General features: G+C 43.4%; 1 protein-coding gene across 4 annotated transcripts in view; it reads right to left on the bottom strand.

Moving 5' to 3' along the window:
• Nucleotides 1-1,716: 1,716 nt before the first annotated feature.
• EIF2AK4 (eukaryotic translation initiation factor 2 alpha kinase 4) overlaps nt 1,717-27,959 on the bottom strand; it is a 105,930-nt gene continuing 79,687 nt past the window's right edge. For all 4 annotated transcript variants that reach the window (XM_028119421.2, XM_088024711.1, XM_028119420.2 and 1 more), the window contains 14 exons: nt 27,149-27,265; nt 25,727-25,792; nt 22,736-22,906; nt 22,242-22,376; nt 18,993-19,100; nt 18,086-18,214; nt 16,553-16,639; nt 11,444-11,556; nt 8,396-8,454; nt 7,224-7,321; nt 5,384-5,452; nt 4,821-4,865; nt 2,512-2,630; nt 1,717-1,952 (listed from right to left, as the gene is read on the bottom strand). In XM_028119421.2, coding sequence (XP_027975222.1) covers nt 1,895-1,952; nt 2,512-2,630; nt 4,821-4,865; nt 5,384-5,452; nt 7,224-7,321; nt 8,396-8,454; nt 11,444-11,556; nt 16,553-16,639; nt 18,086-18,214; nt 18,993-19,100; nt 22,242-22,376; nt 22,736-22,906; nt 25,727-25,792; nt 27,149-27,265 — 1,374 coding nt within the window. In that variant the 3' untranslated portion in view covers nt 1,717-1,894. The remainder of the gene's footprint in view (nt 1,953-2,511; nt 2,631-4,820; nt 4,866-5,383; nt 5,453-7,223; nt 7,322-8,395; nt 8,455-11,443; nt 11,557-16,552; nt 16,640-18,085; nt 18,215-18,992; nt 19,101-22,241; nt 22,377-22,735; nt 22,907-25,726; nt 25,793-27,148; nt 27,266-27,959) is intronic.

Genomic DNA, 27,959 nt, shown 5'->3' with positions numbered 1-27,959 from the left:
CTTCCCCTATGTTCATGTGTTTGGTTTCTTAAATTCCGCATATGAGTGAAATCATGTATTTGTCTTTCTCTGACTTGACTTAGCATCGTACACTCTAGTTCCATCCACAGTGTTGCAAATGGCAAGATTTCATTCTTTTTGATGACGAATACCCTGTTGTGTATATATACCATATCTTTATTCAAAAGTCGATGGCAATTTGGGTTCTTGCCGTAATTTGGCTATGGTTGATAGTGCTGCTATAAACACTGGAGTACGTGTGCCCCTTCAAATCAGTGTTTTTGAATCCTTTGGATAAATACCTAGTAGTGCAATTGCTGGGTTGAAGTGTGTGCAGTTCTAGTTTTAACTATTTGAGGAACCTCCATACTGTTTTCCAGAGTGGCTGCACCAGTTTGTATTCCCACCAACAGTGCAGCAGCGTTCTTTTTCTGCATCCTTGCCAACATGTGTTGTTTCCTGAGTTGATTTTAGCCATTTTGACTTGTGTGAGGTAGTATCACATGGTGGTTTTGATTTGTATTTCCCTGATGATGAGTGATGGGCATTTTTTCATGTGTCTGTTAGTCATTTATGTGTCTTCTTTGGAGAAATGTCTGTTTATGGCTTCTGCACATTTCTTAACTGGATTATTTTTGGGGTGTTAATTTTGATGAGTTCTTTATAGATTCTGGATACTAGCCCTTTCTCCAGTATGTCATATGCAGAAATCTTCTCCCAGTCCTTTGGTTGCCTTTTAGTTTTGTTGCTTGTTTCCTTCATTGTACAGAAGCTTTTTATCCTGATGTCCCAATAGTTCCTTTTTGCTTTTGTTTCCCTTGCCTCTGGAGATGTGTCTAGGAAGAAGGTGCTGCGGCTGAGGTCGAAGACTTTGCCGCCTGGTATCTCCTCTGCTATTCTGATGGTTTCCTGTCTCACGTTGAGGTCTTTCATCCATTTTGAGTTTATCTTTGTGTATGGTTTTGTTACTTATTTTATGGTCGTTTTTGTAGTTCTTGGTTTCTTTCCTCTCTCGCTCTCTCATGGTTTGCAGGCCTTCCTTAGTGATATTCTTTTCTCTGTTTTTTGCATATATATTACTGGTTTTTGATTTGTGGTTACCATTAGGTTAGTATCTAACCTCTTAGGGATATAGCAATCTATATTAAGTTGAAGTTCACTTAAGTTTGAACCCATTCTTTACTCCTCTCCCTACCACAGTTCTAGGTATATAGTGTCATACTTCACTTCCTTTTTTGCTGTTTCTCCCTTGACTGATTTTTACAGATACACGTAGTTGCTTTGGTGCTTCCTACTTTTCTTGTGCCTCCTATGATTTTCCCTGTCCACTGAGTCCTCTGTAACACTTCTTGTAGGGCTGATTCAGTGGTCATGAATTCCTTTAACTTTTAACTCTTTACCCAGCAAGGCTATCATTCAGAATAGAAGAGAGTATTCTTGGCTGCAGGCTTTTTTCTTTAAGCACTTTGAATTTATCATGGCACTCCCTTCTGAAAACTTAGCTGATAGCCTTACAAGGGTATGTAACTGTTTGGCTTTAAAATTCTCTCCATTACTACTCTGTGTCTTGATGTGGATCTTTTTGGGTTGATTTGTTGGGGGTGGTTTGGGCATTTCCTTAGTCATTAGAATTAAGGGGAAAACATGGCTATTTTCTTGTGTTCTAGCTCCACCAGACCTTCAGAGTTAACAGATTTGCAACTTAAAAGCAGCAGATACATGAAAGCGTTTATTATGTTCAAAAAGATGAATTTATATATTACACATGAAAAACTCACAAAGCTCAACTTTGTAGGACAGCTTCTTACAATGTAAAGTTAAAATTACAAGAACTGTACAACATTTCATAGTATGAGCTCCTGTCTTAGAACAAGATAGTGACCATTCTTTAGGATTAAAACAAGATCCGGTAGTAGTCATCTCTGTAGCTGTACAGGAATAGCACGGACACCCTGCAAAAGGGAAAAGGGGAGAGCAGGATAATGAGTGAGGAGCAAAGTTAAAACAAGTTACTTTTAGGACACTTAACTGTAAGAGTTTAGTTTAAAAAAAAAAAGATGGAAGGCGAGTGACTGAAAAAAAATGACATGTTACAGAAGCTCTGACTGGCACGGGGTCTGTATGTAAGGCCCTACATAAGAGGAACCCCGTTCACCCCACAGGTTTTCTTGTTGCCTTTGAAGCAGGTGGCAACACGAATGACCGGCATTCTGCCAAGAGGACCTACGGCAAAGCAGCCACAGCAGTTCCCTTGCATGCAGACATTGCTAGGAGTTACCTGGGTGGTGACAGTTTTAAGTGGGACGGCTACTCCTGGCAATGCTGTGTTTTGTTACTGACAAATTGTGACTGTGATTCATAGTCCTGAACGAGATTTACTGATTATCAAGTGCAGTTCTAACATAATGGTTTATCAGCCATCAAACCTCAACAAGACAATAAAATGTGTCACTTTAAACCCCTTGAATTTTAACCCATGTTGAAACTTGCACTACTTTAGCATTAACTTACTTTTTTTCCACTTTGATGTTATAAATTTCATCACAGACTAATTTGAGGTATCTCTGCTTTGGCAGGCGTGACAGCAGCTGCTTCACAGTTGTATTAAATGCCTGTGCGTCAGCATCCCACTAGGAAAAAAGAGATAAGACTTGATAACAGCTACTAATGTTTATTAACTGGCTTGTCCTGGGTCACTGATGAAATGCCAGTGCCGCCCCCCCCCTTTAAGTGTACTGAAAGAATACCAGTTATAGATGATAGAACTGGTGGGGCGACTGCTGGGGTTCTTCCTTTGAAGCATCAGTTTTCTTTACAGCAAGACTCCTTGTTAGATCCTGATTAGCAGTGCTGCAGCCACAGTCTGCTACTGTGACTTTAGAGCAGTTATTTCTGCCCATTTATTTTGTGGAAAATGGAAGTAACACCTCTGGCTCATAAAGCAGTAATTGCCAGCAGAGTGGTATATATGCTTATTTACAAGACCACAACAGAAAATGTATGAAATGTTACTTCTGGGGCAAAGTTCATTTATTTCATCTAATTTAATCGAAATCCTCTGGATAGACAAAAGTATTCTTTAATAGGATGTTAAAAAAAAATCCTCTGTAGCTGTGATTATAATTCGTTATCTTTGCTATTAAGAATGCTTATTCACTCAGCATGAACACTACATCAAAAACTAATGAAGTACTGTATGGTGACTAACGTAATAAAAAAACTGCTTACTCAAATTTTTTTAAAGTTACTAGGCTATTTGATAAGAAGGCTACCCATTAAAAACTTTTAAAATCCGGTATGGTTAACATATAGTATTATTAGTTTCAGGTGTACAGTACAGTGATTCAGTGATTCTGTATATTTACTCCCTGTTCATCATGAGAAGTGTACTCTTTAATCCCCATCACCTATTTACCTATTCCCCCACCCACCTCCCTTCTGGAAATCATCAGTTTATTCTCTATAGTTAAGAGTGTTTCTTGGTTTGTCTTCTTATTCCTTTGCTCATTTTGTTTCTTAAATTCCACATATGAGTGAAGTCATATGGTATTTGTCTTTTCTCTGGCTTATTCCACTTAGCATTTTAGTCTCTAGCTCCATCCATGTTGTTGCAAATGGCAGGATTTCATTCTTTTTTACGGCTGAATAATTTTCCGTTTGTGTGTGTGTGTGTGTGTGTGTGTGTGTGTGTGTGTGTGTGTGTGTGTGTGTGTGTGTGTGTGTGTGTGTGTGTGTGTGTGTGTATCTGTATGGGTATACACACACCCATCCCCACATCTTTATCCATTCATTTATCAGTGGACATTTAGGCTGCTTCCATAATTTGGCTATTGTAAATAATGCTGCTGTAAACATAGGGGTGCATGTATCTCTTTGAATTAGTGTTTTGTATTTTTTGGGTAAATACCCAGTAGTGCAATTACTAATTGTAGAGTAGCTCCGTTTTTAACTTTTTGAGAAACCTCCATACTGTTTTCCACAGTATTTGCACCAGTTTGCATTCCCACCAACAGTGCACTAGGGTTCCTATTTCTTCACATCCTCTCCAACACTTGTTGTTTCTTGTGTTGTTGATTTTAGCCATTCTGGCGGATGTGAGGTGATAACCCATTGTAATTTTGATTTGTATCTCCCTGATGAGGAGTGATGCTGAACATCTTTTCATATGCCTGTTGGCCATCTGTATCCTTTCATGTCTTCTGCCTATTTTTAATTGGATTGTTTTCTGTGCTACCCATAAAAATTTTTTATATAATGAGCTCACTTAATTTTTACAAAAATATATTCCATATAGTTCTAGATCTACATAAGCTTCCCTAATTGAAATGAAGGTCTGAGGCAGCATTGTATAGTGGTGAGGAATACAGATTCCCCTAGCCTGCCTAAGTTCAAATGCTGGCTCTGCTAGCATTACTAGTAACTGGTTGACCCTGAGTAAGACATTTAACGTCTCTTCCATTCTCCGTAAAATGTAAAAGGCTTCGGCTTCTGTTTATCTATATAATGGGCATAACGGTAGCTATCTCTCAAGGTTGTTATGATTATGCTTAGAGCAAGGCCTGCCAGAGCCTGACACACAATAAATGTACGAAGTGTTAAAATAATCTCTGAAACTTAGAATTCACTAGAAAAGTATGATTCTCTCAGAATCTGATTTAGTAATATCTATGTCACATAAAAGGAACAATGTAATTAAATTCCTGGAACTGTCCAAAAGTATCACTAAGAAAATAATGCCATTTTCCGTTATGTTTTGGCAAATTAACAGCAAAGCTTTGGAATTTTAAAGGCCACAATGCACAAGAGCTCATCTTGCTTACCTCTAATGATAAAAACTGTAAGATTGTTTCTTTGGGTAGATCCACCTGTTGATACACAAAGATGTATGTCATCTGTCAGGGGACCTAGGCAGCACATACTGACTTGTCACAAGAGTGTCAGCTTGGATGGAGCAACGTGCACCCGGGCTTGCAGAGTCTGGGACGCTACCGTGCTCTATCAAATCAGGCACACGTACATGAACCATGGAGTGGTACGTTGTCAGCACTGGCGAACAGATACCCCCAGAGGCTTGATGCTGCTGCTGTACTCCATGTATTTTTAATAAGGCAAAAGTCTGAAGCATTTTAGAAAAATGGTGATTTTGGTTTTTACTCACCCTGCCCCCCCATCTTTCAGAGGGAGAAAACAGGAGAAACAAACACAAAACCTTTCATTTTCTCCCCAGTTTTTACAGATTTAGATTACATGTGGTTCGCATCAGTGATAAAAGGCCTGCATCCCCACACTGTGCATAGGGAGCAACAGTGCCCTGACCTCTGAGGAAATGACTTTGATGACGGGGACCCAGGCAGTCCTCAAAATGTTAAAGAGAGCAACTTACAGCCAAAATTTCAATTTCACTGCTTTTCTGATGTAAGTTGGCAAGGGAGGTCTGAAGTCGTGTTTGTACCTAAACAAGAAGACGACTTGTCAGAATTCAAAACCTGTCAACACAAACCATCTTTCTCGCCATTTTATTTCCTATTGTAGTAAACGATCATGAGTGACAAACTAAGGCCTAGAAGGACTCCCAAAGATTATCTAAGGACTTGAAAAGATGAGTGCCCAGCCTATCCTGATCTCAGGAGAAATGAGATTTTATAGCCTGTTTTTAGATTTTATTTGTTTGACACAGAGAGACAGCTAGAGAGAGAACACAAGCAGGGGTAGTGGGAGAGGGAGAAGCAGGCTCCTGGCTGAGCAGGGAGCCCAACGCGGGGCTCGATCCCAGGAGCCTGGGATCACGACCTGAGCCGAAGGCAGATGCTTAATGACTGAGCCACCCAGGCGCCCCTATAGCCTGTTTTGATAATTTAATAATCCACCTACTTACTTCTTTATAATTTTAAAATGACACCTAAAACCTCATTGAAACTGCATGTGGAAGCGTGGGGATTTTGGTATTAAGCTAAATTTGGAAAAAGGGGAAGGTCACAGCAATGAGGACATGGAACTGAAATATGGTAGTAGATGAATGCAGCAGAAAGATGTCAAAATGAGTTGCCATGCACTATACTGAGAAACAGGAGTGCATACAAAAATGAGGTAACTTAATCTTTTGTATTTCAATCTAATCACATTTTTAAAAAAATATTTATTTATTTATTAGAGAGAGAAGCAGACTCCATGCTGAGTGTGGTGCCTGGCTCGGGGCTTGATCTCAAAACCTGAGATCATGACTTGCGCTGAAATCAAGAGTCAGGAAACTTAACCGACTGAGCCACGCAGGTGCCCCTCTAATCACATTTCTAAATAATGACTGCTCCAACACCCACTTGCCAAGTGAAGCCAGTGTCCTGAGTGAGCTCATTAGCTGGAGGATTGCCCTGATCTTTCCTCCCTATTTAAATCCTTCAGGGATGCCCCCTCCAGGAAGCCTTCATCTATCATCCAAGCAGACACTGATCTCCACCCCGGCCCCATGTCCAACACTCACCTTCAGTGTACCTAATTCAGCATTCTGTTACTGCTCTTCTGTTGTTCTCTAACTGTATACTACATATGCTCCTAAGGTTAAAAACTCTTCGAGGATTGGGGCGCCTGGGTGGCTCAGATGGTTAAGCGTCTGTCTTCGGCTCAGGTCATGATCCCGGGGTTCTGGGATCGAGCCCCACATGGGGCTCCTGGCTCGGCGGGGGGCCAGCTTCTCCCTCTCTCTCTGCCTCTCCCCCTGCTCATGCTCTCTCTCTCTCTGTCTCTCTCTCTATCTCTGTGTCTCAAATGAACAAATAAAATCTCAAGAAAAAAGAACTGAGGATTGGGGCCATGCCATATGTCTCTTAAATTTTATGCGGCATTTCACACAGAATCAGGCAGATAGCAAATACCAAAAACATGTATGCAGGGAGAAACCTGCCTCAAGTCTTGGAGTAGATCTCTTCTGCTTTGTTTGTTAGAACAGAAACAAAGCAACCCCGTCTGCCATTAGATCCAGATCAGAAAGTCTTCGTTTAGATCTAGTAATTCGGACAGTAGGTACTTCTAGGTGCCCATAATGTACACGGATACCTCTTAAGAGGGCACATGGGACAGAATCCTAACACCAGAGAGATGCTTAAATTTTCAGAAGCCATCAAGTTAAGGAAGTGGGAAGAAAACTTTCCAGGAAACCGTTTATCTTCTTTCCTGTTTTCTTCCTCCTTTGTAGCTTGACATTAGAAAGCTGAGGAAAGTGTATGTACCTGAGTTTCATACCGCCGCCTAGTGCTGGCTGACAGCTTCTCTGGGGCTATCACACTCACAATGGGAACAACTGCTGCTCCATGGATTTCAAACAAACCTGAAACAGAGAGTTGCAGAATTTATGGTCTTGTCCCACTTTCTGTAACACACCACAGAGATGGCAGAGGTGATTAGTAGAATCCACTCTGGTGTGATTCTATGGGCTAGATTCTGTCTGGGCTTTGTTTTCCATCTCTGCAACTAGCTGCACTTGACCTGGAGGAACTCAGAACCCTAACACCCAGTTTTAGTGCTTCTGTCAAGACTCCCAGCCTTCTCTCAGGTGGGAGTGGGGGTGGAAGGTGACAAAAGCATAGGGAGGCTGTATGAGTCACCAAAACCTCATGAACCTAAGGGAAAAAAAATCAAACTTGCTATCTCTCAAACTCTAATACTTTAAATTCCTCAAAGCATTGGAAATCCGACAGTGGCAGAAAGTCAACGCTAACAAACCAAAAAGACCCAGTTCTGTTAAAAGCCAAATATGTCGTCTTGTGGACGTAACTGGGACATTTCTTTTTCAGTAAGGCTGGCAGATGTGATGAAACTAAAGACCTAACTGTCACCACCGCTCCCTCTTGGCTTTCATGAAAACAAAACGTATACATGGTCTTTCTCAAGGTTCTTTTTTTTTTTTTTTAAGATTTTATTTATTTGAGAGGAGCATGAAGCGGGGGAGGGTCAGAGGGAGAAGCGGGCTCCCTGCTTGCAGGACTCGATCCCAGGACTCCAGGATCGTGACCTGAGCAGGCAGTCGCTTAACCAACTGAGCCACCCAGGTGCCCCTCAAGGTTATTTCAATATATTATTCTTCAATCTTTGTGGGGAAAATTCCCAGGAAAATTAACCACATTTAATCTATACAGTAAACTGAGTCAAAGGAAGATGAAGCAGTTGTGAAAATAAGACAGGAAGACAGAGCTGTATTATGATTAGAGGAACCACCAAACTCCTAGTCATTTTCTCAGATGTGAGTTTCAAAGCATAAATTCCATTTGGTATAATTAATTGTATATGTTACTTTAAAAATACATTTCTGATGCAACAAGGAGTTAGCCACAGCAGTGTTTATAGCAGCGCGCACGCATGTGCACACACACAGCATTATGTTTAGATTCTAATTAGTCAATACCTGAAGCATTAGAAAAGGAGCCCTTCAGATTTTGCACTGCAAGATTATCAGAAGCTTCTCTAAAAAAAACCAAACAAAAACAATTAGAAAACAGTCAATAGAGCAACACAACAAAGATACTTTAAAGTGAGCCATTTTTTCCTATTAAATGTAAAAATTAAATATTGGTTATTAGTGGAAAAAAATTTGAACTTAATTATGCTTTTGGTCAAGAGCAAGTAAAAATTATAAAGGATGTCATTTCAAATTAAATACCTAAAGACAACATTTTGATTTATTCAGCTGTGTTTGAAACCCTGGCTCAACATAAGAAGCTGATTTCAATGAACTATAATGGGTGTTCTTTCCGCTCCCCTCACAATACAAGGAAACATTAGGGAGGGCATGCCCCACCTTTATTAAAGTGGCAGCAACCTTGGTGATCACCTGCAGGAGAACATTTAATAAATAAGGAGATTCTTTCAAAAGTTGTGAACGGATGTTCTTTAAAGATTGAATTAGCTTACAGCCTTTGAGAGACACAATAGCACTCTATCTTGGGAAAACAGGGAAGTAATCATGTGCATGGAGGAAAGATTTTAAACTTCCCTGCTAAAACTGAATCCCATCTGGGCCTTTTATGTGTCTTAAGATATTCAGGTCATTTTATGTTTGCTCTTCTACACCTCTGCCTTTTTTGGAGGATCAGTAATCCTAATACCTAGTACTTCTAGAACATTCTATATTCCCTCAAAAGAAGTGTGATGGTGAATTTATTCAAGCTAGGTGCAGGTGGGAGGGAGCCCAGGGTGAGGGAAGGAGAAGAAAGTAAGGTTTGTTTTATATAAGCCATGGTTTTTCACTGTTGGCACTATTGACATTTTGGGCCAGATATTTCTTGGATGGGGGGGTGGTTAGTCAATATGCATTGTAGGATGATTAGCAGCATCCCTGGTCTCTACTAGATACTAGTAGCACCACCAGTTCTAACAACCAAAAATATCTGCCAACAGTGCCAAATGTCCCCTGAGAATCACTGATATAAGCAAAAAAAAAAAAGTATTTTTGATTATAAGCATATATATATATATATAAAAGTTACACACTTATAGAAATTTAAAGAAAATTAAGATCCCTTGTAATCCCACTAACCAGAAATAACTACAGTTAAAATTTGGGGGGCACCTAGGTGGCTCAGTCGGTTAAGTGTCTGCCTTCAGCTCAGGTCATGATCCCAGGGTCCTGGGATCTAGTCCAGCATCAGGCTCTCTGCTCAGTGGGGAACTTGCTTCTTCTCCCTCTCACTCTCCCTCCCATGCTCTCTCTCAAATAAATAAATAAAATCTTAAAAAAAAAAATTTGATACATCATTCCAGACAATGTACGGGTTATATATTTTGGTTTTAAAAAACAGGATTATATATCTCTTTATCTGTGGACAGATTTCCATGTCAATAAATTCAGGTTTACTAGAATCATTTAAAAAAAAATTTTTTTTTTTAAGATTTTATTTATTTATTTGGCAGAGAGAGACACAGTGAGAGAGGGAACACGAGCAGGGGGAATGGGAGAGGGAGAAGCAGGCTTCCCGCGGAGCAGGGAGCCCAATGCGGGGCTCGATCCCAGGACCCTGAGATCATGACCTGAGCTGAAGGCAGACAATGATTAAGCCACCCAGGTGCCCCTTAAAAAAAATTTTTTTTAGGTAAACTCTGCGCCCAATGTGGCCCTCGAACTCATGACCCTGAGATCAAGAGTTGCATGCTCTAGTGAGAGAGCCAGCCAGGCGCCCCTAGAATCATCATTTTTAAAGGCTGCACACCATTTCATTGTATTTACTATAATCCAAACAATCTTCTGCCAGTCGATGTTTTGACATTGTGAGAGATTCTCCCACGTGTGGTCCAGGGACCTCTGGAAGTTCCTGAGATCCTTGCATAGGTCTGCAAGGTCAAAACAGTTTTCACCATAATATAAAATGTTATTTATTTTTACAGATTAAAAAACCTCTTCTAAACCTCTACCTTTTTGGGGTCATCCTTTCACAAATGTGTCATGGAATTTTCCAGAGACTGTATGATGGGTGATAGCACAACAGATTGAATGCAGACGCAGATAGTGACAATCTAGTTTTTTCTATTAACGTGTTAAAGAGATTACAAAAATGTAAAACAATGCATTATCTGTAAAATGTCAAATTGTCATTCTTCCAAAATTTCTTTTGTTTTAGAAAATGGGTTTATTGTTTTATTTTTTTAAAGAATGTTAATTTGTGTGAGAGAGAGCATGATGGAGAGGGGGAGGGAAAGAGGGAGAGGGAGAAGCAGACTCCCTGCTGAGCAGGGAGCCTGGGCTGGATCCCAGGACCGTGAGATCATAACTGGAAGTGAAAGCTGATACTTAACTGACTGAGCCACCCAGGTGCCTCGGGTTTATTATTTTAAAATAAATATTTTTAAAATGTGTTTTAATCTCTAACAAATTATTGTAGATATAAAGTTCTTTGGTGCTCTCAAATAATTTTTAAGGGTATAAAGTGGTTCTGAGACCAAAAAGATTGAAACTGTTACAAGCAATGCCTTGCTAGACTCTTTGTACATACCCCCATGGAATAATTTTTACTATAAACTCCTGAAAGTAGAATTACTGGGTATTTCTTTTTAATTTTTAGTTTTAAGGCAATTTTAACTTCATTAAGAGAGTTGAAACAGTTTACATTTCCATCATGAATATATGACATCTTTTCCCAGAATATATTAATCTTTCAATTACTTTGACAAAACACTACCAAAATTTACTAATTAACAGACCAAATTTTGGCTCCTTGGGCCTTTCAAACTGATAAAATATTCTCTGACATGTTATGAAAAACAAACCCTGAAACTATGATTAGTCTTATACAGGGGGTCACACACTTAAACTGCTGATCTATTCGGAAGCAACAGAATGAATGATCCATTAAAAGTTATCCTGATGTATCTTCATTTCCCAAAAGGATCAAATTGATTTTTAGAATAAAGGTACAGAAGTTCTACAGGTATTCACAGCTGGTTTTTGGGCTTTTGTTACCTGATAGTCCTTTCATCACTGACTTTAGTTCTGAGTTTCTGCAAAACGTGGTCTATAAGATCAGACTCCTGCACATGTTTCTCTGTTTGTCTTTCCCTCTCAAAAGACTTAACCTTAAAAAGAATGAAACAGAATCAGTTTCTGAAGCCAACAGGCTGAATCAGAGTACAAAACTAAGTCAACAGTTGAGGTTGGTGGTTCTCACTAGGGGCGATTTTGCTCATCACAGGACATCTGGCAATATTTGGAGACCTTTCTGGTTGTTGACAGCTACAGGGGGTGCTACCAGCAGCTCGTGGGTAGAGGCCTGGCGTGCTGTTCAACTTCCTATAGGGCGCAGGACAGCAGCCCCTACAATCATCTGGCCCCAAATGTCACTGTGGCTGTTAAGAAACCCTGGTATAGACTAGAAAAGCTTATCATTGATGAGAGGATTTAAAAAAAGGCCAAGACTAACCAGCTCCTATTTCATTTGATTCTTCCACATATTCTTCCCCTTAAACATCCCCATGGTCAGTCACCAGTTTCCACAGGACTCCCCTCTCCACTCCAAACTCAAGTCCTGTCACCCACTTCTATGGTACCTGCTCTCTCATCTTCACTCCACGGCCAGCACCCAACCTTGACTTCAAACAGCCTTATGTTCCTCCCACTGCTATTTAACACTCACTCGGTTCCATGCCACACACCCCTGCAGATGAATTTTTCTCACATACTGCTCTGATGTCCCCGTCTGTCCAGAACACATGCTGGCTCCCCACTCGCTGCTACATAAAGTCCAAATTCCTTGGTTTTGCTCTCCATGATCTAGCTAAAACCATTCTCTCCTGCTGAAGTATCCTTCTTTGCAATCCTTCTGCTTCACCCAAAGTAGACTTATTCGGGGTAATACCAGAATAGTTCTCTTCTGGCCTCCCTCTTTGGAACAGGCTATTCACCATTACTTCGCCATTCCTTCTGCTTAAAAGTCCCTTTCAGCACACATCTCTATCCTGCCCATCCATGAGGGTCCCCCATAAATCTACCTCTACCCTGAAGACTTCCCTGCCACCTCTGAGGTAATCTCCCAGGCTGATGAACCCTCAGAGAACTTGCACTGTAGGACTCTCGTGGCATTTAGCACTGTCTAGCTCATAATCATGCATGACTGTGTTATGTTCCCTACCAGATTATAGGATCCTTAACAGCAGGGCCTGACGCGTCAATGTCCCTATATCCTTTAGGATCTTAAATTCCATCCCCCCCACACTGTGAACACTTAAAATGCATTTGATGACTGGATGAATGAAGTGATGTCTTGCCCTTCAAATATGAAGATGACGCAAGATTCAAAAGATAGACAGGCTGGAACAATGTGCTAGAATGAACACGATCACATTTAATGGAGATTAATATGAAATCCTGTAATGAAAGCCCTCATTGTAGGTGGCCAGCCAGACACGGTGATAACTGAAAAGGCCAGTGGGTTTTAACTGCTAAGTTCAGTACAAGCCAAAGAGCCACATGATTGCTAAGAGTTCACTAGTAAACTCTCTGGGGAGAAATAGGGTATCTGGAATGAGGGAGGTCAGAGACCATTCTCATTTAGTTAGAATATGCTTAGAGTGCTCTGTAGAACTCTAGTATCACATTTAAAGACAGACATTGACAAGGCAGGTCTAGCGGAGGTTAACCTGGAGGGTCAAGGATTTGGGAAATCATGTTGTGAGGAATGGCTTAAGTAACCAGAATGTTTAAACCAGAAAAGAGGACAGAGTGACATGGCAGTCGTCTCCTACAATTTATTTGAAGGTAGCTGAGAGGGGGAAAAATTAGACTTGTTATTTTGACTACTCTAGAAGACAGAACTAAGACCACAGAGTGTAAATTTTGGGAAGGAAACTGATTCAAGTTTTTAAAATCCGTTAATCATTTTCGCAGTGTGTTATGGTACAGATTACCCAGCAGAAGCTTGATGGCAGTCACTGCTCTGGAAGAGGCCTGATCAGTAGTTCTTAGGGTCACTTATGATTTTGTGACTAACAAGCAGACGAGTAGTGGGGACTTCCAAATCTTCCCATAAAGGATAAACTACTACAAGAAGTGCCTTCCTGCCTTAAACAATTACAAAGTCAGAGAAAACACATAGGACAACTGTTTCTCAGACCTTAGACAACAAGCAGTGGAGGACTATTTTCCAAAATATGGTAAACAAAGTGCCCTACCAGGGCTCGTTTACTGTGCTGAGGGAGCCTGCAGATTGCAGCACAGGAACGCAAAACCCAAACAGAGACTGGGAGTCTTGCCAAGGTGGGGAGAGAGTTTAGGTAGACCCAGATGGCTAGAGACTGTGAGGCAGAGGACTGGAGACAAGAGTGCTCCACACTCGCATCAATTTCTGAAACTCTGTGGAGAAGTCCCCTCAATTCTTGCCAGAGAACTGATCTGTGCATTAGTGAAAGAAAACTGCCCAAGGCTGGGGAAACAACCACCAGAAATGAGTAGGCGTCATGATTTCTGGAATTCACAGGGCTGGGAATAGTTATTATTCTTATCAGGGTGGAGAGACCTCAGAATACACAGGGCAACAGGCAGAATCCTCCTAAGGGTATTGCCTTACTAGTAATGGGGCTAACTCAGGCCTAGACTAACGGCTGCCCTGGATCCACCCTAACAACGCATAAAATGAAGCCTGGAAAAAGATCAAGCAATTCAAGAATTTTAACTACACCCCAGAACAAAGCCCAACAGTATTTATAGGGACATAAAACCTAGCACCCAGAAATGTAAAATTCATAATGTCCAACAACTAATCAAAAGTTACTGGCAGGAGGGTCTGGGTGGCTCAGTCAGTTAAGCGTCTGCCTTCGGCTTAGGTCATGGTCCCAGGGTCCTGGGATCAAGCCCACATTGGCCTCCCTGCTCAGTGGAGAGTCTACTTCTCCCTCTCCCTCTGCCTCTGCCTACAGCTCCCCCTGCTTATTCTCTGTCAAATAAATAAATAAAATCTTAAAAAAAAAAAACTACTGGCACGCAAAGTGGTAGGAAAATAAGACTTATAACCAGAAGAAATGATAGATTCAGAAATGATGGAATTAGTAGGCAAGCACCTTAAAACAACTATTTTTTTTTAAAGATTTTATTTTTAAGTTATCTCTACACCCAATGTGGGGCTTACACTTACAACCCTGAGATCAAAAGTCACATGCTCTACTGACTGAGCCAGCCAGGCGCCCCTAAAATGACTATTTTATGTAAAGGAAACAAAAACGCTAAGAGAGAAATGGAAGATATAGAAAGACACAAATATAAGAAATGCAATGGGATTAACAGCAGATGAGATATTGCAAAAAAGATCAGTGAATGGTCCCGAATAAAGCTAAGGGAAAGGGAAAAACAGAAAACAGAGTCTTAATGAGCTGTGGGTCAGTATCAAATGATTAATATACTGTAATCAGAGTCCTACAAGGAGAAGAGAAAAAGGGCGGCACCTGGGTGGCTCAGTCGTTAAGCGTCTGCCTTCGGCTTAGGTCGTGATCCCAGGGTCCTGGGATCGAGCCCCGCCATCGGGCTGGGCTCCCTGCTCGGCAGGAAGCCTGCTGCTGCTGCTCCCTCTCCTTCTCCCTCTCCCCCTGCCTGCGTTCCCTCTCTCGTTGTCTGTGTATCGAAAAATAAAAAAATAAAATCTTAAATAAAAAAATAAAAATTTTAAAAAAAGGAAAGAAATCATGAAAGAAAGATAGTTGGAAAATACCCAAATACTGGGAAGTTAAGCCACACATTTCTAAATAACCTGTGGATCAAAGAAGAAATCATCAAAGAAACTAGTAAGTATTTTGAACTAAATGAAAATGAAAGCATCACATATAAAAATGTGCAGGATGCAACTAATGCAGTACTTTTTATAGCATTAAATGCTTATACTTACAAAAGTAAAGTCTAAACTTACTGATCCATGCCAGGTGCCAACTTTTTTTTTCCCCCCTGTAAAGGCTCAGGTAAGTATTTTAGGCTTTGCAGGCCACATGCTGTCTGTCACATCCTTGTTTTTTTTTAAATAGAGAACGTAAAAAAGATTTGTAGCTCCCAGGCCATACAGAAATAGGCTGTGTGCCAGATTTAGCCTACGGGCTGTTGTTTATCTACCCCTAACCTAAAGTTCCACCTGAAGAAAACTGGAAAAGGAATAAACTAAATCCACAATTAGCGGAATGAAGAAGAATAGAATGGAAATCAGTAAAATAGAAAACAAATGAACAAAAAAATAAGAGAAAAATCAATGACATCAAAAGCTGGTTTTCTGAACAGACAAATGAAATTGATAAACCTCTAGCCAGCCTGGTGAAGTAAAAAAAGGGGAAGGATGGGAGACATAAATTACTGACGAGCAGGAATGAAAGAGGGGATTATCATTACAGATCCTACAGATAGTAAAAGAGAGTATTTGAAAATTTAGATGAAATGGGAACATTCTGGGGAAGATTAACTACTCAGACTCACTTATTCAGAAAGAGGAGCTGAACGGCTCTCTGTCTAGGCCCTTGTGGCTTCACTGCTGAGTCTGACCAAACATCTGAGGATGAAATAATACCACCTGTACACAAAAATCTTTCAGAAAACAGAAGAGGAGAGGACACTGTCCAACTCATTGATGAGGCCAACATTACCCAGATATCAAAACCTGACAAAGACATTAAAAGGGGGAAAATACGTTGATTTTTTTTTTCCCTTAAAAATAGAAATAAAGGTTAGAAGTTGATATATTTATGAGGTTTGTTAAGTTAAAGGTAACAGTAAAACTGGTTAGGAAACAGCCACAGGATATGCCAACCAGCAGGTATCAGTGTGGTCACTATTCCTATTTTCTTAGATGAAGAAAGGGAACAGAGGTAGAAAAGTAGGAAAAACCTACTGCCACTATTTTTGATTTTTTATTTTTTAAGCTGGAAGGGAAGGGTTCAGATTCACTGTCTCTTACTCTACAGCCTTTCTCCAAACACAGGCCCAACAAATACAATAATGGATTTCCACCCACACCCAAGGCCAGGGGACAGTGGGAAGTTGGGTGCTCCCAATACACAGTTTGGGAAATCTGACTGTGAACTGTGAACCATTTCCTTGGGTCTGTACCTTGACATAGCCTCCTCCTTTATCTGAGACGAGGGCCACGTAGGTGATTTCGTGATGTCTGCAGTATTCCTGTAGCTCCTCTTGGGACTGAAACAAACACAGCAGGTGAGATAAACAGAGCGCCTAGAGCGGCTTCAAGTACTTAGGGAGACTGAAAACACGGTGTCCAACTGTATTTTCAAAGGGATTTACTAACCTGCTGACTTCAGGAGCTATTAATATGAAGCCAGAAGAGTAAGAATTCAAAGGAGCAGTAAGACCTTGCTTTTCTTACTTTCACTGCTGTCCTCAGGGGCCATGGACAATCAATGTGCTCGGGACACAGTAAGAGGTTTTCAAAAGCTTCAAATCTTGGTGCAAGATGCCAAAATTACACAGTACACACAGATACAACGAGAAGGCCTTTGAGGAAAGCCATGGCAACAAAAAACAGCGGACAGTGTAAAGCAGAAGTGAAGCCTAAAGCCACCAAGCAGCGGAGCAGGGACGCCTGCAGGTTCTGCCGCGGGGCAGGACTGAAGTCACGGTTTCTGCAAGAACACTCCTCTAACAATTCATGAAACAAGGGAACCAATGGGAGAGGGTGCTGCTCTGTCAAATGATTAAAAATCATTGCTCAGCAGACTGAGGAGGTTTTCCTAACACACACCAAGACGGACAGCAGCAGGAGGGAGGGTGGAGGTTCTGTTTCCCTGGGCGTCTCTTCAGGCTCTGGGGCGCCTGAGTGTGGGCGAACTGGATCATACGCCCTTTTGTGATCTGCTGGTGGCAGGGCAGACGTTCTCTACAGGCCCCCCTTTCCGAAGGGCAGGCGGGTTCAAGGCTGCTCCTTTCCTCACTTCCATCCCCAGAGCAGGCTGCTGTGGGAGGTCTGAGAGACAGCCACCCACACAGGCTCAACACAAAATGCCTCTGGGAAGTGGGCGAGGCTGGATCGTGGCCCTGCAAAGACGTCCCAGCGTCATCCCTGGGTGAGTGTGTTCACTTCTAGGGGCAAAGGAACTTTGAGTTACGGATCTTGAGACAGGGAGATGACCTGGATCATCTGGGTGGGGTCAGTGTAATCGCAAGAATCCTTGTGAGAGGAGACAGAAGGGTCAGAGTCAGAGATGGAAGACAAAGAGAGAGGTTTAGAGAGAAAAGAAAGTGCTACACTGCTGAGTTTGAAGGTGAAGGACGGGACTACGAATGGAGTGATGCTGGAGGCCTCCAGGGGCTGGATAAGACAGGGCAATGGCTTCTCCCCCTCAAGCCTTCTGAAGGAACGGGCCCTGGCAGCCACCTTGACTGGAGCCTAGTGGAACTGGTATCAGACTTCTGAACGCCAGAAATGCGAGATAACCAGCCTGTATTGTTTTAAACCACGGAGTTGTGGTCCTTTGTTCCTGTAACAATCAGAAACTGACACCGGAAGTAACTCTAACCAGAGAGAAGTTGAGTTTGAGAGAACCCTACTCTAAGGCTGGGGAGGACGGTCTGCCACGGCAGCCAGGGCGCACGCACTCCACTCAGGGGCACTTTGTGCCTCATTACCTGTGACCAGTCATACATGATTTGTGCCGTAATTCCCGCAGACCACAGTTTCTGGGTTAGGTTGATGGCCCTGGACGTGGACATCTGGCCAACGCTTACGATCAGGAGGTCGCAAGAGCTTATTGTAACCTGGATCAGAAAGAGAGCGGTTACATTTAGAGTAGGCAGACTGTGGGCCTGTAGGAGGGAGGCAGCACTCATGTGAAGAAAGGCATCTCAAAATCTTGTAAGCGATAAAAGTCTGGGCTTCACAATGACATAATAATAAATTAAAAAAAAAAAGTCAAGGGGCATCTGCCTTCAGCTCAGGTTATGATCCCAGGGTCCTGGGATCGAGCCCCGCATCGGGCTCCCTGCTCAGCGGGAAGCCTGCTTCTCCCTCTCCCACTCCCCCTGCCGGTGTTCCCTCTCTCGCTGTGTCTCCCTCTGTCAAATAAATAAAATCTTTAAAAAAAAAAAAGTCAAAAACCTTTTATATTAGTCTTTTTAGAAAATTATTTCAGCTATCCTAAGCCGGCAAGAAGATATTCTTTTCCTCTGGGAAAACTAATCTTGTCTGAAACAAAAAGGAAAAAGAACCATTTATAGCTCTTAGAGTGCAGCAGGATTTCTGAACAAGGGGCTTTGACGGGCGTCTGCCAACATCTCTGCCTCACATTTACAGAGTCCATCAGACACGAGGGGAGTGAGCCCAGGCAAAGACGGATGAGCTGTCCGAGGTGCCCCTGAGAGAGGCTAAGGGCTTATACGCGAGGACGGATGCCAAGTCCTAGGCTTGTCTATCATGGCAAAGATGACCTCCCAAAGCCTCGGTCTATTGCCACATCCAGGGCTCCATATAAAGGACTATGAAATGAAAGACCGCTCAGAGCCCACTGGAAAGCTGGAAGGCAAAACTGGAACTTACAGGCTCTTCCATGTTGAGGATCGCCGCAGATATTTTGTCTATAGCTATGCTGACCCCAACAGCAGTGGGGACTGGTCCCAGAGCCTGGGGTCCTCTAAACTGGGGAATCTGGGAAGAAAGGCACAGCTTTGGTTACGAAAGAGAGCAGAAACTGTAGTCATAAGCAAAGCAATGACTGGAGGGCACACACTTGTCAGCAACTTCTCATCAAAGGGTTCAACCAAACAGGAAGTACGTGTGTGGTGGGGGTGCGCAGAGAGAGAAGGGGGCCGGGGGAGGGCAAGGTGGGAGCATGCACCCGTGCCAACGGGGCAAAGGTAACAAGTGCTGCGCCTGGAGACGCACCGTGGAACACGGCGGCCGCCTAGCCACACGTGGGCTTCAGCATCTGCAACGTGACTACTCCAAACGTATGTGAAGTACACAGACACTGCAAAGACGCAGAATGGGGGAAAAAAAGAGGATATAAAATAGCTCATTAATCATATTGAGATGTCTGATTACATACCGAAATAGTATTTGGGGTATATTGGGTTAAATATACACTGATTTGCAAAAGCTTAGAAAAAAATGTAAAATAGCTCACAAATTTTGAAAATTTCGGGGCGCCCGGGTGGCTCAAGCAGTTAAGCATCTACCTTTGGCTCAGGTCATGATCCCGGGGTCCTGGGATCGCGTCCTGCATCGGGCTCCCTGCTCGGCGGGAAGCCTGCTTCTCCCTCTGCCTGCCACTTCCTGGGCTCATGCTCTCTCTCTCTTTCACAAATAAAAAAATAAAATCTTAAAAAAATTTTTTTCTTGAAAATTTGGACTGTATGTTGAAACAACATTGTGGATATTTGGGTCAAATAAGATATTATTAAAATAAATTCCACCCATTTCTTTTTATTTGCTTTATGTTCCTAGATAATTTAAAATTACATAGGTAGGTTCTTGATTCTGGACCAAGACAGGAACACTTCTCTCTATTCCTCCTGCTAAGTAGAGCTAAAAATCCTGGACATTACTTATAAAACAAATATAAGAAGACTATGAAGTGAAGAAAAGGCAGCACACGGGCACGGGAACTGTGGGATCTGAGGGTAACACATGCTGACAACCCAGATATACCAAGGAGAACCAACAGAAGGTCCCCAGGAAGCCCACTCTCTCTAGCCAGAATATCAAGAAAGGGGCAACCCGGCAGGGCCGAAAATGTTTATATAACCCCTGCCCTGCTCCAGCCAAACACCATAGGAAAAGGCCCGCCCCCACCAGCAAAGGCTGAGTGGGGGCCCACACCTTTACCCAGATGTAAGGAGCCCCCCGTCTCTCACCAAGCCCCAGCTGGGTAGCATCAGAGAAGACTAAATGGGAGCCAGGACTTTTTTATCTGCCTGGGGTAGTGCTCCCTACCCTCCAAATAGTGTCAGGAACTGAAAGATTACAGACCCTCACGTCTACCCAAGCAGTAACGAGGCCAGGTGCCCAAGGCGGCTGAGTAGGAGGCTGGAACTTTCCCTGCTCTCCAGCAGTCTCCTGCCACTTCACCCACCCCTCACCATAGTACCAGTAGAGGCATGTGGGAACAGGAACAGGGCACCCATCCCAGCCTAGGGACGTTGAAGCAAGCCGAGTAATGAACCTGAATCTTTACCCTCGATCAACAGTAGTAAAGTAGCAAAGTGGCACCTCCTGCCCCTACTTGTGCTCTTGGGGAGGCCTGCTAAACCTAAAGATCTAGCTAAGCTCCAGAGTCTCATAATACTTAAAATATCCAGGGTACAAGTGAAAATCACACATCATGGCAAGAACCAAGAAGATCTCAAAATGTGTAAAAGACAATCAACAGACACCAAAAACAGGATGACACAGATGTTGGAAATATCTGACAAGGATTTTAAAGCAACCACCACAAAAATGCTTCAACAAGCATGACGAACAGGCTTGAGATGAAAAAAGAATAGAAAGTCTCAGCAGAGAAGGAGGAGATAAAAAATCCTCTGGATGGGCTCAACAGCAGAATGGGGAAAACGGTGGAAATAATCAATGAAAATGAAGATGAAACAATAGAAACTATTCAATCTGAAGAAGAGAGAAAACAGACTGTAAAGCCGAAGGCCCCAGAACCTCAGGGATATAGCAAAAACTTGAACATTTGTCATCAGAATCCTAGAAGGAGAGCAAAAAGAGGGTAACACGTAAAAGATATTAGAAAAATATGCCCGAAACATGTCTTTACTGGTACTGTGGGGAGGGTGGCCTCGTTACTGCTTGAGTGCAGGTGAGGGTCTGTAATCCTTTCGTTCACCCATGACACTGTTTGGGGGTGGGGGGCACTACCCCAGGCACATATAAAAATCTTAGCTCCCATTTAGTCTTCTCTGATGCCACCCTGCTGGGGGGCTTGGTGGGGGGCCCACACTGGAAAAGGACATAAAGCTCTAGATTCAAGAAGCTGAGATAATCCCAAAGAGTATAAATCCAAAGAAAGTCATGCCAAGACACGTCATGATCAAATTTCAAACTAAAGACAAAGAAAAAAAAATCTTAAAAGCATTGAGTGAAAATCAACTTTCCTATAGGGCAAAACTCAAACAACAGCCCATTTCTCATCAGAAACCAGAAATTTGGGTCAAGTACAACAGACTTTCTTCTCCTCTTGAGTTTCTCAGCATTTGATAGCTGAAGCAAAAGCCTAACACTGTCTGATGTGAACCTCAATGTATGGAGAGGAAATATTTAAGACAATTATATTATAAATGGCAGGAAGGGTATAGGGACCTCCAGGGAGGTAAACATTCCATACTTCACTTGAACTAGTAAACGTCAGCACCCACGGATCTTCATGGTGACAGAGGAGCTCTGTATCTCGGTTGTGGTGGTGGTGACGAGACCCCACACATGCAGTAGCAATGGCACAGAGTTATACACATACAGTGTACCAACGTCCGTGTCCTGGTTTTGATTATTTTATTCTAGTTCTGCCAGATTTAACCATTCAAGAAAATGAACAAAAGGCATGCAAGATCTCTCTGTACTATCTTTGCAACTTCCTGTAAACCTGTAATTATTTTAAAATAAAAAGTCACAAACACTACAAATGTGGTTCACAGTACTTTTCTATTCCTAGCTAAAAATCATGCAGGTGTTCAATTATACCACTGGTTCAATTTTTCTGAAGGTGTGGAATATTTCAAAACACCACCTGAGAAAGAAAGGAAATTAAGCCAGACTCTATCAACCAACAAATCCGGGGTGAGCCCTCACCAGTAGGTCATATCTGCCGCCGGCGGCAAGGATTTCCGATACAGCCCTCTGCCTCCGTCTGATGACCGCCACAAATTGGAAGATGACTCCGTTGTGCTGTTGCACCTTGTAAACCAAGCCCAAATTGATTGAGACCTGTGAAGTACAAGCCCATGCGGACACGTCAAGGGTGTGGTTTTCCATGGGTAGCGTCAGAGCAATCAGGAATATGTCTAAGTACAGCCTGCGAGGTGAGGACTCTGCTCTCTTCAGGAATCAGCGCTTGGCTGAGGCTAATTGACATCGTCAGACTTGCCGTATGATAGGAATTGTGATGCTTGCAAGGACATTCTGATTGAAGCCAAAATTATTACTAGAAATCATAAGTTCCCAAATGGGGAAAGCAGAGTTCTGGCGGGGGGGGGGAGGGGGGCGGAGAGAACACGTCCTAGCATTAACTCAAAAACCCCATTTTGCCCTGTGCTGGCACCACAGGAATCCAGCGGTGGCCCAACCTGTAACTTGATGCCGAGTTTCTTCAACAGCCCGACAATCTCCTCCAGGTCTTTTAAGCCGTACTTCACCAGTTGGGCAATGCCTGTTTTCTGTTTTATTAATGAATTTATTGCTGGTGTTACATCTTGCAAATCTCCCTTCTGCTCGATGAATTTGTAGAGTCGACACAGCTGGGAAGCAAAGGGGCACATTTAGCTTCCGACCCATGGCAGGGAAGACGCATTCCACATGGTGTTCGGACACAAGGGGGACAGAGCGGAGCTTGTGCTCCCGCCAGGAGCAGGGATTTTGTGGTCAGAGGCCATTTCAACCTTTACTGGGAACCTGACTACGAATTACCCTTTTCCAGCAGCTCAAAAGCACCTCACAGGAGTGCTCTGGGCACCTACTCCCAGTGAACGCTTGCCCCCAGCAGAGCAGTCCCTTGTACTAGCTGAGCCACCATGACAAGACTTCCAAGCCAGGATTGTTCTTTTTTACCTTCCTCATTCTCATCAACTCCCGTTCCTGCAGGCACAGAAACGGGGAGGGTGGTGGGGGGGGGCACACAGGAAGGCAAAGTCTGACTGGTTCTAATTCTACTCTGAAGTAGCCAGAAATTCCCTCTGCTCCCTTTGCTTGAATCATTCCTGTTTGGAGCCTTGGGGTGCCACTTGGGTGTCACCTCCCACAGACAGCCCCCTGATCCTTCCCTCCCTCTGGCTCACCCCTCCATCCCAGCTCCCAGCCGCTGTACCCATCGTCTTCCACACGAGGGCAATGGCTAGAGATGATCTGTGGGCCAGGCCCAGTCCCTGGCCCACAGCAGGGGAAGCAGGAACTACAGTCTAAACCAGAAAGAAATTTCCACTTGAGCTCCTGCGAGTTAAACAGAATTATAGCTATTTTAAGACTACATAAGCATGACCTGGTTCAACGATAAATTGGCACATGGAAACAGAGATGAATGAAAACTCAGATTAATTCAGTTTAATATAAGAATCATACACCACATGTATTTTTTTAAATCCAAAAAGTAATATAATCTCAATTTCCTTACTATACTAAATGTTTTTCTTCTTAAAATAAAAAACTATTTCTTCTCAAATTTTAACATTAAATTACCCCATTAATAAACTACCAGAAGCACTAGAGTCGCTATCTCCAGATAAGCATCTTCACCCCATCATCCACAAACTCCATGTGACTTGGGACAAGTCATAGCATCTCTGGGCCGGAGGTGGCTCATCTGTAAAATCACAACACTGGGCCAGACACTGGCTTGCACTATTTCTACTTCCTTTTCTAGTATCTTCAGAGTTCCATTTTTAAATAATGACAGCACCAAATGTCTTTATTAGGTGCTAATTTTTCCATTTTTAAGCTAATCAAACGTACAACTTTGAACTGATGCTCATCATCAGATAACCAGAGATTTAACAAAAAGAAGCTGACATTTTAGCAACTGAGGCAGCTATCGTGTGCAAGTGTGAAATATGTTTGAAATGTGACATTAGTTCAAAGAAACTTTTGCGCTTGAGCCTTCAAGTAAGGAATCACCAGACTGGGCAGTTTCTTGAGCAGATTCTTCATGCTATTTATGGAACTATTTCTGCTCATAGGTATGTGCTGTGTACTTGTCTAGAGAACTATGTAAATACTGTGCTTCATATTAAAATATTTTATCACTGGTCACTTTGTGTACCATTAATATCTCCTTCTCTATGTAACATCTAAAATTTAACCTGGCTTAATTTCTCGAACTCCTAGGCTGTGTAATCTGGTTGACTCTCCCTGACTGCATGCTGACTGCTATGAGCTGCAGTCTGTGTGTGCAAGTTTGGTTAGAGAGCCGAGGGTAGACAGATGCTGCACGGAGCCCCCCATGGCTTTTTAAAAGGCCAATATGAATTAAGTTGAGGGCAGCCTATGGAGTCTTCAGCTGACTCCTTTATGCCTAGCACTATGTCCGCCATACTGTAGGTGTGTAGGTCAAAAGAATGAGCATTTCTGCCTGGCCTGTGTATAGTCATATTTTAATCTATCCTATACATGAATTTGCTGATCATCATAGGATCATGTCATTGAGTGCCCCACCAGGGCTGAGGGCTTCTGGGGAAGTTTTAAAGAAGTATCTCTTCTTAGGCACCTGGTGGCTCAGTTGGTTAAGCGACTGCCTTCGGCTCAGGTCATGATCCTGGAGACCCGGGATCGAGTCCCACATCGGGCTCCCTGCTCAGCAGGGAGTCTGCTTCTCCCTCTGACCCAACCCCCTCTCATGCGCTCTCTCTCTTTCTCTCTCTCAAATAAATAAAATCTTTAAAAAAAATTTATAAAAAAAAAAAGAAGTATCTCTTCTTATCTAAATATTCAGGAAAATGTCAGAAATCCCCGTTGTCTTCAGCTATCCAGTGACTCCATGAAGTATGGGTTACTGTGCCAAAGATTAGAGACCAATCTGATGCCTGCTGAGAGAACAGGACAAACCTGCTTACCCCATGAGATAGTCCTCATTGCCACTGGGATCAAATGTTAGATCTTAGGGGTAAGAAATGTACCAGAAAAGCAGGAGCTTTAATTCAACTCTGATGTGTTGGAAGATCGGGGGGTAGGGTAGTGGGGGAAACCCAGACGGATGTGCAGAGCTCTGTGCCTCATTCCAGTCCCCTAGGATCTATTCCAGAAGAGGACAACCAATACTAGACCCGCTCGCTCAGCAGGAGGCTCTGCCGAGCACGGCCCCACACAGGGCGGGAGAGCAAAGCAGCTGGTGATCCAGAAAGAACAGGATGATGACCCCACGGTGAACAGCAGCGTGGAGAGGCAGACTTTGAGCCCAGCGCTGGGCTCTCTTCCCCTAGTCCCCGAGGTTGCCATGGAACCTATGAACACTTAAGGGAAACCCGTCTGTGAGGCGCCAGCGGACAGCCCAGCCCTGCCTCACTGCCTTGAGAATCGGGGTACCGTAAGTTACGGAGAAAGCTCTAAGAGCTCCATCACTGGGTACTTACACTGTTAGATGACAAAGACAGATTACAAAACTTGGCTTCCACTTCTCTCCTCGTCAGCTTTTCTGTCTAACGTGGAAGAGAAAGGGAACAATGAGAGTCACCAGATTTGGCCCTAAACATAAAGATATGCTCTCCAGGCACATTCTGACAAGTATATACCCTCCATTTTGGACAAACTGCTCCTAATCATGAAGGATGGATTAATTCTTTTTCCATTCACATAAAATTAACATTTGTCTTTTTTTTTTTTAAGATTTTTAAGTAATTTCTACACCCAATGTGGGGCTCAAACCCACAACCCCGAGATCAAGAGTTGCATGCTCTAGTGAGCCAGCCAGGCACCCCTAATATGTGTCGTAAAATATGAAAACTCCTGACATAAAAGAATTAACCTTGCTGAATGATGAGGCAACCCAGAGCTGGGCAGGCCGAACCAGGGGGTTTCTGTCTGGATGGCGAGGGAGTAATGGATCCATGTCCCTCTAGCAAAAGCTGTGCGCTGACAGGCAGTTAGCATGTGGCTGTGGGATATGAACAAGGATGGCGTGCAGCCCCCTTGCATAATCCCTGGGGTCGTCGCCAGCGTCCGACGGACACACTGTGTCCGCTACTGCCAACGGCAGCTGCACTGCAGGGGGCGGGGACAGACAGTAAAACTAGGACCCCTGATGTGCACCTGCCGGATGAGAGAGAAGCGACTTAGGCTTTTGGTGTCTAGAAAATAGCCTGAGGCGCCCGGGGGGCTCAGTCGGTTAAGCGTCTGCCTTTGGCTCAGGTCATGATCCCAGGGTCCTGGGATCGAGCCCTGCATCGGGCTCCCTGCTCCGCGGGAAGCCTGCTTCTCCCTCTCCCGCTCCCCCTGCTTGTGTTCCTTCTCTCACTGTGTGTCTCTCTTTCTCTTTCTGTCAAATAATTAATTAATTAATTAATTAAAATAAAATAAAATAAAATAAAACACAATTTTCAGCGACTCCCCTCCAGGCCCTGCCTACGTACCACAGAGCACCTGCACACATACTGGAGAGCAATGAGTACTATGATCTGGCTCAGCTGGGAAGAGTAACTGGAGGGGCTATTGCCCCGGCCCCACGGGAAGCAGGTGCTAAGGCTCCAGCCGAGGGCTAAACCACTCTCTCCCAATTCAACCAAAAATCCCAATGACCACATCTATAAATGACTTTACTGGTAAGTACAGGTGGGTTGGAAGAATTAAGCAGAGGGCATAAGTCCTTTATTCTCAATACAATCACTCCCTCCAACTGTTTTGTTTTTTTTTTTTTTTTACTTTAGAGAAATGAGGGAAGGAGCTAAAACTCCCCATTCAGTTCTATGGTCCCATCACTAAGAAAACAGTTATGGGGAAAAAAAAGTTATGAACTATTATCATCCTTCAATATCAAGTCGAAGGAATTAAATGCTTACCACAGCATCATACAGAATAACATAGACTTGACTGAGTTTCTCTTCGGGGATCCCACAGTGTAGGAGGATTGCTTTCAATAACATGGTATGGTTCAAGGAGATACTGTAATTTCTTTCCTAGGATACGAAAAGAAAAATTATTAGTTTCACCATAAAAGCAGTACAGGTATCTGACCAAAGCCAGCAGCTTGTCACCAACTTACCATCCAGGCGGCAGACTGTGGAAGGACTGAATTTTGGCATATTGCCTCCTAGTTTATTTTCTCATAAGCATGCCTTTTACATTGTCATAATCAAAGAGTATAATATAATCAAACCCTTCATCATACGTATCTAAACCACTTCGGTCCCCAGCTCTGGTGAAAAGCCTGAATGAGTCCACACAGTCTTCAGCAAGGGAGAGGACAGGGGTGAGTAGTCAGTCACTGCTGTTCAAGGACAGGCTGGGGAGCAACCGTGGTAACAGGTAAGCGCTCCCAGAGTAGCGAGCGGCGAGCTGAGCTGGGGCCAGCGGGCTCTACAGAAAAAGGGGCCGCCTCGCCTCGGCTCTGTCCTCGAGGAGCAGGTGGCCTTTCCCCTCGAGGGCAGGGAGGGTGGGAAGGAAAGGTGGCCGGCCAACCGATGAGGGTGCAGGCAGGCTCCCGGGGCAGAAGGGGCGCCCACCACGGCTGGGAATGCCACGACAGGCACAGCAGTTGGGGAGCGGGGGGCGGCCCCGTGTGTGGGACCCAGAGGCAAGGCCTGAGGAGAGCCAGCAGTTGTACTAGAAGCAGTCTCCACCGGTGAGGCGGGACGCCGGCTTGACGCCAAG

This window comes from Eumetopias jubatus, unplaced genomic scaffold, assembly GCF_037043125.1.
Source record: "Eumetopias jubatus isolate StellerSeaLion01/CBP00866 unplaced genomic scaffold, mEumJub1_p1.0 scaffold_7, whole genome shotgun sequence".
Classification (NCBI taxonomy): Eukaryota; Metazoa; Chordata; class Mammalia; order Carnivora; family Otariidae; genus Eumetopias; species Eumetopias jubatus.
The sequence above is the reverse complement of the archived record's forward strand: the minus strand, read 5'-3'. Positions and strand labels throughout refer to the sequence as shown.